Source organism: Gavialis gangeticus, unplaced genomic scaffold (assembly GCF_001723915.1).
Source record: "Gavialis gangeticus isolate Ggan-Ray unplaced genomic scaffold, GavGan_comp1, whole genome shotgun sequence".
Classification (NCBI taxonomy): Eukaryota; Metazoa; Chordata; order Crocodylia; family Gavialidae; genus Gavialis; species Gavialis gangeticus.
In genome coordinates, this window is record NW_017729025.1 from 23430472 (window position 1) to 23442316 (window position 11845).

At 42.4% G+C, this 11845-nt stretch overlaps 2 protein-coding genes across 8 annotated transcripts in view; one reads left to right on the forward strand and one right to left on the reverse strand.

The window, feature by feature from the left end:
- The window catches only part of PPP1R13B (protein phosphatase 1 regulatory subunit 13B), a 169591-nt gene extending 165063 nt beyond the window's left edge, over window positions 1-4528 (forward strand). For all 6 annotated transcript variants that reach the window (XM_019518499.1, XM_019518495.1, XM_019518496.1 and 3 more), the window contains 3 exons: window positions 429-595; window positions 1492-1691; window positions 3022-4528. In XM_019518499.1, coding sequence (XP_019374044.1) covers window positions 429-595; window positions 1492-1691; window positions 3022-3063 — 409 coding nt within the window. In that variant the 3' untranslated portion in view covers window positions 3064-4528. The remainder of the gene's footprint in view (window positions 1-428; window positions 596-1491; window positions 1692-3021) is intronic.
- A 617-nt stretch (window positions 4529-5145) lies between these two features.
- Window positions 5146-11845, reverse strand: part of ZFYVE21 (zinc finger FYVE-type containing 21) — a 32159-nt gene continuing 25459 nt past the window's right edge. For both annotated transcript variants that reach the window (XM_019518503.1, XM_019518504.1), the window contains 2 exons: window positions 7851-7993; window positions 5146-5923 (listed from right to left, as the gene is read on the reverse strand). In XM_019518503.1, the coding sequence (XP_019374048.1) occupies window positions 5888-5923; window positions 7851-7993 (179 nt within the window). In that variant the 3' untranslated portion in view covers window positions 5146-5887. The remainder of the gene's footprint in view (window positions 5924-7850; window positions 7994-11845) is intronic.

An 11845-nucleotide genomic window follows, 5' to 3' on the forward strand; every position in this document is an offset into this window, starting at 1 on the left:
AAAATTTCCCACAGAAAAATAAAGCACTAGAAAATTTTCTGCCCCACATCTATGGTTTAAGCTGATCCTTAATATCTAAGCCCATCACTATCTAATAATTTTGTAATGTCTGAGGGCTAGAGAGCTTCCTATACTGACCTGTTTCTCTCCCTTTGTCTTCCAACTCACCAGCAAACACAGCTCTCTGCCCTTTAAATCCAACAGCCTTGCAAATTGTCACTTATACCATTTCTATTTCCCCACTTTTTGACTTCATGGGGTCTGGATTTCACTCCAGGTTATTTGACTTAGGCACAGAATGTCTCTAATATGACTTGTAAGATAATGTAATGCTCCATAAGTGTAACTTCCAGAGGGTGACTGATCCCTATGTGCAGTTGTAGAATTTTTGGCTTTTTTTGATGCCTTCATGTTTTGTTTGGTTTCAGGACACCTTTGCATTGCGCAGCTTCTTGCAATAGTGTTCACCTCTGTAAACTACTGGTGGAATCTGGGGCAGCAATTTTTGCTTCAACTATAAGTGATATAGAAACTGCTGCAGACAAGTGTGAAGAGATGGAGGAGGGTTATATTCAGTGTTCCCAGTTCTTGTATGGTATGTTGCGAAATGTGTACACTTATTAATTCCTACACAATTTCATGTTCCCTAAAATTCAGCCCTTTCCTTTCTATCCCATTTACCAAGTCCTGTCCCACACCAACTACAGCAGTATTCTCTTGACATTATCTTTGCCCTTCTGGTTCATTCAAAATGCCGGTGCTAGCCTACTCTGTTGGCTGTGGCATTGCTCATCTCATTCTCTTCCTTTGCTTAAGTTTCTTACGATTCTTTTCTGTCATTTCAAGGGAACATTTCCAAGATGGTAAGGGTTTGGCTGGTAGAGGGGAGTTGTCACATTTAGTATGGAGTTCTTATCAAGCTATCCTAAATTACAGATTTGTAGTAGCCCACAAGTGGCTTAAAATCCATACTTGAGTTATGAGTAGCCCCACCTGTTTTGCACACTGAATTGCTTTACAGCAGGTAACCTGTAGGGACCTCTAGGCAACGTGATATTACACTTGATCTGAGCCTTCAGGAGGCCGAGAAGCAATAACCCATAATACCTAGATGTTGCTGAAAGACTGACAGATTTTGGAAACAACTTTGCTTCAGTGTGCGTATAAGACAAGTATGACACACTTTCATCCTTACTTTGACTAAATTAAAGCCATTAGCATTTCTCTCTCATATAATCAAAACAAGAAAAAATCATATTCTCAAGATGTTCCAACAAATTACCCATCATATGTGGTGTTATGATCAAAATGTATTACTGAAAGAATTTTAAAATGGAAAGTCGAGACAGCAGCATGAATGCAGTTTAAGAGCTGTTGTGGGCAAAATGAAAATTTACAGATGTGCTACATTGAAGAGAGCCCCCAGATCCCAAACACAGGTTGTTTCACCACCCATAATGTTTTTATTTACCTTTTACCTCTTGGAAACAGGTGTACAAGAGAAACTGGGAGTCATGAATAAAGGAGTAGTATATGCACTCTGGGATTATGAAGCCCAGAATAATGATGAGTTGTCATTCCACGAGGGTGATGCCATTACTATTCTGAGACGCAAGGATGACAATGAAACGGAATGGTGGTGGGCTCGCCTCAATGATAAAGAAGGCTATGTGCCTAAAAATCTTCTGGGGGTGAGTGCCTTCAGGTTTCTTCCTCCTTTTCCCTTTACTGCTGAAGTGGGAGACTAGACCCTGGAGGATCCATCTGTGAAATGTCTAGGTGCAATAGTTGCAGTGACAAAAAGCAGCAATCCTTTCCTGCCCCCCCCGCCTTTTTAAGGGTCTGCATGCATTTTCTCTGTAACACTATTGCTGTGGGAAAAGAGAGACAAAAAATAGGGAGTATTAATCCAGTACACTAACCAAAACGGAAAACTCAAAGACAATTATTTTAGATTATATTTTTAATCTTTAACACAAGGGTATGAAAAGATGAAATCTTCCCTACATTGTTTAAAGGGGAACATATTGGCTTCCCCAGTAAAACCTGATAGGTGCAGGACTGTTCTAAAGGCAGATTAAGAACAGTTTCTCAAGCCTGTGGTGTGGATTAGTCCTGTAAGCACTTTAGAAAATGTGTTCTGTTTGCCTGGCCACAAGCTAGGCATAGTCACGGAGCAGAATGATGCAGTAAGGAATGTCAGCATTCTTGTACAAAATGGTGGGAAGCCACCTCTGGCCACTTTCTGGCTCCTGCTTTAGAAGATTTAAAAAAACCAAAAACCACTAGCCTTGTTTAGATAAAGGACATGATGCAAAGATGGCTGCATCTTTTAGAGTTTGTTAGACACTATTATTTACCCCTCCTGTCCCTTTGTCTAATTAAAAATCTTTCATTTGAGGTTGGAAAGAGACTTCCTTTTTCAGTGCCTAGAAAGCACTCAGTACAGGAGTTATACTCTCCACGCCTTATGACACGGTTCAGATAAAAAGCCTGAACGATGCACTTGTAAACTGTATAATCTTACCAGTTAATTAACCTTTGGGACTTGATACCGCAGGAGACCATCAATTTAGGATTATATAGAGACATCTAGATGATAGCATCTGATTATTAGACAGAAAGAGAAATAGATTTTTGTCCCTAGGGAATAGCCACCTTCTGGGAGATTCTGTAATTCTTGGTTGATTGTACCTTCTTTGAAAGCAAGTCTTGATCACTGTGGGCAGGATTCCAGTCTTGAAAGGCCAGTAGCCTGATTTTTAGAATGGCAGATCTGTTGTTTGCTGAGGCTTCCCATTGCCAACTCTTCCCTGAATATTTCACCTAATGTCTTTGAATATCACTACCTATCCAGTAAGTTACAACAACAGCAAAAATCAGGCATTTAGGAGACTACCTTGCCCCTGAAACTTACCTTTTGGTATACAATTGACTTTAGCTTAATTAGAGCAACTTTTGATTACAAATGTATTAGCTTCATAGTAACAGAGACTTAATTTTGATTTTGTTTTTTTACAGTTATACCCACGAATAAAGCCTAGGCAGCGAACCCTGGCTTGAACTCAGTCATGTGGCAGTCCAATACATCTTTCTGGTAACTGGAAACTTAAAACATACACTGGAACCACTTTTAAATTGTATTTCACCTGGAGAAATAAAGCTATAATCTTTGTTTTTAATGGTGCTTTCTCTTGTTAGTGGACAGCATTCAAGGTTTTAAAAGCTGTAGTTTGTAAATAATTATTCCATGTGATCCACTACTAACAAGGAGAGCGACCTACACAACCTACAGTATTTTGCCAACTACAGTCTAAAAACCAAAACCACAAGTCCCAGTTGTTGAAGGTTCTGTGGTTGGAACTCTGTCGAAGTGTTCAGAAGTGTCATTTGCAAAATGCAGATGTGCTGTTCTCTATGTTCCAATCCCACAGTAACTGTCCCATGTGTCAAGGTTTTAGATATTGTTTTTGTTTGATACCAGTGAAAGTTGAGTTTACTCATTACTGATTTAACTCCTTGAGTGCCAGGGTGGAAAATAAGCTAAGTGAATAGTCACCAAAGCTTTATGGAGACTAGGATTTAAATATGAGTCTGCTTAAATAACACTTGCATTCTAATTTAGACATCCCAAAACTAAACTTCAGATATCCTAGCATCAAAGTATTGTTTGCATTTAGTGACAAGATAGAAGGAAGATCAGCAGTATTTGTATACCTTCTTGGAACCCCTACAGTAGTTCACTTAGTATTTATTTTCTTGATTTTCATCTTGTAGCACCAATTTACCTCTACTAATTAAAACATTTCCCCTACTAACCACATGAATGTGTCTATTCTGGACACGCACAAAAAAAGAACTAAACTTGCAGTTAAAGGGATTTGTATGTCTGCATGGATGAAAGTGCAATAGTTGAGAAGGGTAAGAGTCTGATTTAACTTAAAGTCTGCCTTAGTTATGGTAGGAAGACTTCGAAGGACCGAATAGAAGTGGAGAGAGTTGATTGTGTTTAGGTATAAGGTCAAGGAGAGGAAAAAGTAACCAAGTTCACAGTAGGATTTGAAAAGTGATAATAGTCTGTATCGATGAGGACAGTTCCTGTGGTTCTTGGCAGCCCTGCACCTAGGGTGAGTTATGCAATAACCTACGTCACAATATTGTAGTTTCAAGCAAAAAGCACTTCACTGGAGTTTTAAATGTACATGGGTTTTATATACCAAAAGTATATTTTGGATTTCCCATAATAATCTGTAGCCATGTTTCTTGCAATTTTTTCTCCCATTAAGCTGTAGGCCACTTTGCTTTAAATCTTAATATACGTCTTGTGTATAATTTATATATCCATTTATGCAGTGCTGTAACATGCTTCTACCACAGTTTAGCATAAATTGTATATATTGTGGTGATGAAAAGTGAAAGGGTATTATTGTTAAAGAATTTGCTACATGAATGTGACAATTTCAAGACCTATGATGCACTAAATTTGGAAGAACATGTAAAATGTGCATAATAAAGTACTGCTAAGGCATGGCTGCATTTACGTGTTTGCGTAATCATGGACAAGGTGGTTTTTCTCCAACTATTAAGACGGGCTGAAGCTTATATCTACACTGCAAAAAGTAGTCTGGTAATGTAACTGAGAGAATTCAAGCCTTTGAAAAGCCTGGAGTTTTTTTAGCTTTAGCTGCTGACTCAAGTTGCTTTGTCTTCACTGTTTTTAACAGAGTAAGAACCTGAGTTTGCAATTCCACCTTTATTGCACTGCAGACATACTTTAATACCCAACAGTTCATAATCACTCACTCACAACACTTATTTCCTGTACCTGAAGCAGGAAGATTTTAAAGACTCCATACACTTAAGTGGTACTGAGGTCCAGCATTAGGCAGTATCAGGCTTTTCTACAGTTCAATCCATCTCTGAACCATCACTGTAACGGGTGAAAATATTTTCTAGTCTTTTCGACATGAAAACAATGTACAGTTGAGACAAGAGGAGCAGAGTGTGATTTAGGACAGTAAGGAGCCTTCAATTTTTATTACTACTTCTGCTGGAACACTTGAAGCTGGTATCAATGTCTTCACTGGTGAAAAAGTTTAGCAGTCAAGTCAGCATAGTGTAAAAAAAAAGCCATCTTAAGTTTTACTTTTGAATAAGTATGAATTCATTTATTACATTTTTGTACATTTCAAACTGTATACAATGTCCAAATAACATTAGTTACAATTGGATTAGCAAAAGCAAGAGTTACCACAAGTAAAATATAAAATTTCAAAATCACTCTGGAAGCTTACTTTTCTAGAGAAGGGTGGTTCTAAGATCATGTTCAGACAGCCCAATTTGTGGTATTTGGTAAAACTTTAAAAAAAGTGAGAACCCAAAAAATGACTTCTATAAAATGTGATCTAAGGCAGATTTCATTGTACATGGATCTTAAACATTTGGATAAGAGGGAAAAACCTGAGATCTATACCTCAAAGCTATTCTCTGTAGAAGAGATATACAAATTTGTTTGCTGTTTGTGGCAAACACATACAATATACATAATTGGTGCTACAAAAAGTTGTGCTGTACATTTAGCTGTAGTGCACATCATACTTTCATAATAAGTGGCTAAGTGCCAAAGATTTAACAAAATATACAAAGTCATAAAAGGTGAGGCTGTTTTAAAGCATTAATTGTATACATATTGCACACTAGATAAGTGAATACTTATGGTTCAAATACTCACATTGCATTTGCCAGTACTTACATAATGAACCACACCTGGAGTACAAGAGGGGTCAATAATACCAAGTATTACCATGTGTCAAATGTAATTAGCATAAGCAAGCAGCAGACTTTTCTTAGAGCTGGTCTCTTCTAAATCTCAAGCAACTTGCTGCTGTTATTGGTCCCGGGATTCATAAAGAAGTTTTGCTGCCTAGGGTTACAAAAACCAACACATTGTTAGAGGGTGCTGTTTGCCACTCCAGTACCCAAAACATTAACTGAAACTCTCCCCAACGAGACAAGCAGACAGTTTTTAAATCCTGGCCACTTTTCTCAGCTCTGAATAAACATCTATAGGAGAAACACTGAATGTAGTTCTAACTTGGCAGCATCAGCTTTTACAGCATCACTTTTTTTAATTTAATGTTCTTTAGGGGTTAATTTCTGCATACAGGATTTTAGTTATCTTTAGAACAGTTTGCTGTGACAGAAGTGCCAGGTGACTTATGTAATTTCCTTTGGGGAAAAAAGATTTAGTGATGTTGCCTAGGTAATAGTAATCTAAAAGTTGCTTGAATCTCATGCAGACATGCACCTTGTTTTCCTTCAGGCATTTTTTCTTCCAGTACTTCAGCCTTGGCACTAGCACAGAAAAGAAACAGCTGCTGGGAGACCCCTTTTAAAGTGCAAAGTGCTTTAACTATATGTCACCCCTGTAAGAGGTGATGCCAGCTGACCATGAGACATTTCAGCGTCCCAGTCAACAGTTCAGCTGCTGACACTGGCCTTTGGCCTTTCTTTCTGATGTTCTCTACAACTGGTCCTCTGCCTAGGAACGCTGTCGAGCTGAATGTTAAGTAGTTAATACATTATTTACTGAGATCCCTTGTGAGCAGGTCCCTCACCCAGCTTTGTTATTAAGGCCAGTTCACTCTGTCCTGGGTTTCTGGCCAGTTTATTTTTCATGGGGAAAAAACTTGTCTCCACAGAAAAAAAACAAGCATTAAAACAAACAAGTATACAAAACAACAGCTTAAAAAAGCTACAAGCCTGCAGTCTTTCCTCAGACCCCTGGTTAAAGATGGGACTTATTTTTTTATTTTACTCTTTGGAAGGTGATTATGAATATTAAACTAAGCTGCACAGGGCTCAAATGCTCATCCAACATCAGCTCACTTCCAGCTGCTCCGTACCCTTTTTTCCCCTTCTGATAGAGGAACCCAACTGCCACTTTACACAATTCATTACAGCAGTATTCTCTTATAATCGGCATTTTAAGCATCTTTAATACGTCAGATGCAAAGGCAATGCTAAACTCAAAGTAACTCCAGTAGACGGGGGATATTATCTGCAGCGTGGATTCAGATTTGGAAAGAGTTGTTGAAACAGGGATGAGGTTCTGGCCCACACCATAAAAGGCAGCACAATCTCTCCTACATTTGGCAAGGCAGGTTTTCTTTAATAGGTAAAGACCTACCCAAGTCATGGCAAAACAAAGGCTAATTTTGTGGCAGCCCCACCTCTCAACACTGATTCGTGGAGGGGCAAGGCAGCCCCACCCGTCACTGCTGATTGGCAGAGGGCACTTTCACTCAGTATACGTTACTACTGCTGTTTGTCCTGCCCCTTGCCACTGATTATGAAACCACCCTCCACCAGTCTCACAACTGCTTTTTTTCCAGTTGATTTTGTGGGAAGTCACAGCCAATGCCAGATTTCCCAGCCATAACACAGTCTTTTACCATTTTCACGAAATCCACAAAACTGTGATTTTAGGCAGGTCCCTATTTATAGGCTAGTCTGATAGCGTATTCTCTGGAATATTGTGTTTGTGACGTAACTGAAATGAGATAAAAACTAATACAAACTTTTAGCATATATTTTATAAAAGTTAGATTACTCAGCTTCGTGTCTGTTGAATCACCTCCAAAATCCTTTACCTATTTGCAAAAGCTATGTTTATGTTATAGCTTTTTGCAAAATGAACATTTTGGGAGTTCCTTAGGCTTTCACAGCTGAGACGATATAAAAAATTACAGTATTTGAAACAGTAGTGCAAGTGTTTGTTAGCCTTGTTTTCCATTTATTTGGAAAGGCAAATGTGTTCACTTCAACTCTCCCCATCTCTTCTTACACACCTTATGCATAGCTGCTAGCCAGGCTGCTGAGAGCTTCTTATTAGAATTGAAGTCTTCAGTGGCAGTAAACTTCAGCTGTACCAGCTCCTCTGACCCTGGAGCCTTATACTGTAGAATCATACCTGTGGCACGAGTATTGCCTCCTGAGGGAAACCCCCCCACAAAGAAATACAGACTTAAACAAGGAATAGGAGAACCAGGTGTTAAACCAGCTAACAGATGTTCTCTCCATAACAACCAGGTAACTCATTCCTAAAACAATTTAAATATAATACCTTAATTCAAAGCATTACTGTCTGATGCACTTGCACATTGAAAACAACAACCCAAAAGCACAGATCAGAATTTGTCACTCGTTCAGGGACTTACTGCTGGATCCCAGGACTTACAGGCTTAGCAAGTTTAAAACAAACGCCACACTCCAGCGTGCTGTGCTGAAGCAGCACACGTGTATGTTCTCAGCTAAAGTTGCTTTATTACATGGACTGAAAGAACCACTTTCTGGCTTAATATCTCTACCCATTTAAAAAAAAGTTAAGTGACATCCTGGTAATTCACTGCACACAGTATTGTACAGTTTGCAAACAAAAAACATTACTACCTCTCATCACTGCTGGAGCTTGGTAATTACCAGGGATCCTGGTTTTCTGTTTAAAAATTGCAAATTCTCTGATAAACAACCCAAAATCTGTGATTAAAATGAAACACTGCTATATATATATATATATATAGGTTTCAACTGAACACAATGCTTTATTGATATATTTACAATTTTAAAGCAATTTGGAAGCCTACCAGTGCCTCAGTCACTATAATAAAATACATTCTAAATATATATAAATTCTGGTATTTGATTTTGGGTTATCATGGAAAATCAGAGCTGCTTTTGCTCATTAGGACATAGGTCCAGGGCCCTCAGTTTCTAGCTACAGCCTTGCTGCTACCCCTTACCCCCACTCACAACCCCATCTTGCCTCAGCCCTGCTGGAGGGGGCCCCAGCTGCCAGGGCTACAGGGCCAGTGACCTGCGTTCACAGCCCTTTGCCCCCTGCAGCAGCACCCAAACCCCAGCTGCCACCCACAGGAAGTGGTGCCTGCTACGGCAGAGCAGAGCCCGTGGGGAAAGGGTGGGTATCGGTTGCCCGCTGTGGGCTCAGGGCTCCCCTCCCACAAGGCCTCTGTGGCCCAGTGGGCAGGGTGGGAAAGCTCAACGCCACCCTGGCAAGGCGCCCCCTGCCTGCCCCGCAGCAGCAAGGGGCACAACTCCACGCAGCTGCTGCCAGGCGGGCAGGGGGTGCTTCGCCAGGGCAGCATAGAGCTTGCAGCAGCAAGGAGCTTCTCTGCCCGGCCCCACTGCACCATGTCCTGCCCACTGGGCCACTGAGTCCCCAGCAGAAGGGCAGCAAGGTGGGTAGCCCCAAGTCCGCACCCACCCAGCACACAGATCTGGGGTGCATGTGCCCTCCAGTGCCCTCCTGGGAGTGTACACAGTGGTGGGGAGCCAGCCCTACCTCCTGCCTCCCAGACAGACAAGCAGCCTGCAGCCCCATCCTGCTCCCTGGCCAGGCCCTGTAGCCACACGTCCCAGCACTGGGCCCCAAGCTCCATGCACCATCCAGCTGGGCAGCAGCCCCAGCCCTGCCCAACTCCCTCCCTCCCTATGGGGGCCTCAACCCCCCCACCCTGCTCTTACCTCCAGGAACTGTTCTCCAGGTTGCCTGGTGGCCATGTGCATCTATACATGCACACAGCGCCCCCTGCCTGACTGCCCTCCTCCTGCTCCCCAGCCCCTTGCAGGCTGGAACTGTCAGCCTGCAGAGAGCTCACTGCAAAACTGCAAAATCCATGTGCTTCTCCATTAAAATGAGAAATCTGTGTATTTTTCAGTTAAAAGGGAAAATCCGTGGTTTTTTTCCCCATGGGAAACGGAAAATGCAGATTCCTGGTAGTTACTGTGCTCCAGCAGTCTCCAGCATCACGTACATCAGCATCCATGTGCTGAAACTTGTAGGCAGGGGTGCTTTAGTTAAAATGTCCCCACCACCATTTTTCAGTGTGGGGACACTGATGCAAGTGACGCTCCAGAGCTTTATTTAAAGCAGCTCTCAGAGCTACTCTTAATTAAAGTGCCCCTCCCCAAGCATGTCTATAAATGCCCACTGGGGATGTCTACATGTGCACTTTAATGCACATTCGCCTATTTCAATGTGCATGAAAGCATCACAAAAAAAAAAAAGTGTGCTTTCACTAGTAGGCATTAAAATAGGCCAATGTGCCTTTTTCTAGTACCTCACAACAGAGGTAATAAATTGAATGTGCATTAGCAAAATCACATTAACGAACATGTAGATGTGCCCAATGATTGTCAGTTTACTTACAGCACAAAACCATTTCCAACCAGTACTCAGTTTTAACCTGATGTTTGATGACTATGTCGGTCTAGAAATTGGCCCCATCACTGCTGTGTTTAAAGCACAGATGTACAATGAAACTATGCATTATCAGCTTGCTCTCTGGTTCCAAAATAATACTGAATCTGTTTCAGTTTCTGTCTACAGTATCCATTTTACTATCTGGTAGGGCTGTACAAAGCTTCGGGTGATGATTTGATTTGGAGGAGATGTGGCCCGATTCGGTGGTCAAATCTCTGAATCTGACTTGAATCAAGAGACCAATTAAAAGGTCCAAATCAATTTGAAGCTCTCTGAATAGATTCAGAAAAGATTCGGAGAACTTTGGAGATTTGGGCAGTCCCTGCTGGCTGCCACAGGGAGCTGGACCTGGACTCTAAGCTGGTAAGTAAGGGGCAGGGGAGGGGAGGCTGGAAGAGTGGGGAGGAGATCACAGAGGGACCCCTGCCAGGCCCCATCCCCTGCCTGCTCCCCCAGCTCCCCCCACCAGTGCCTCCTGCCCTGACCCTCCCCACAGCTGCCCCGCCTGGCCCCAGCCCCCGGCTCTTTAAAAAAAAGCCCCACACTCACCACATGCTGCAGCAGCCCCAGGGCTTCTGCAGGCTTGTGGCAGAGCCCCCTATGCAGCGCAGGGCAGTGTGGGGCAGTGGGGATCCCCCCCTGCCAGGCAGCAGTTGGTGAGTGGGGGCTTTTTTTTAAAAGCCAGGAGCTGGAAGAATGGGCAGGGCAGCCATTGAGAGCAGGCAGGGAGGGGGCCAGTTTGGAGATTCTGCTGTGGCCAGATCTCCAAATCACATTCAGCTGAATCAATTCAGGACAGTGACTTGAATCACCAGATGAAATCACCGTCCCCCAAACCGAATACTAGCCACTTTGCACAGGCCTACTATCTGGCATGTTTCATTCTGGGTATTTTTTGTAGCTGTTAGTGATGCAGACTCTAGAACAGGTCCCAATGCTAAGTATAGTTCCTCCCTCCAAGGAATTAAAGATTTCCAGCATACATGAACACTGCAAAGAGTTGCACTTGCCCCAGCATAGGCGTATCCAAGCCAGCTTTAAATGTAGCAAAAAAGCTCAGGTAACAGCGAGCAATGAAAATATAGCAGGATGGATTTTACAGGCTACCTGGAATCCAGAACACTTGCTTTCAATGCATACCTTTCAGGACTGATGAAAGGGTATGTATTTATATGGGCTGTGTGAAGCTTCAGGTGGTGATTCAATTCAGAGAAGATTCAGCCCAATTCGGTGGCCGAGTCTCCGAATCTGAATCGAAGCAGGAGACCAACGTAATGGTCCGAATCAATTCACAGCTCTCTAAATCTTTGGAAAAAGATTCAGAGAGCTTTGATGATTCAGACAGTCCCTGGTGGCTGCAGCAGAGACCTGCAACTGACTCTGAACTGGTAAGTACTAGGAGCAAGGGAGGGGGAGCTGGGAGAGGGAACCATGGGGGGACCCCTGCCAGCCCCCCTGACCCCCTCAGGCCCCTGACCCCTGTCTGCTCCCCACCCCCCCACTGGATGCCCTGCCTACCCCAGCTCCCAGTACTTAAAAAAAAAAAAAAAAAAAAAAAAAACC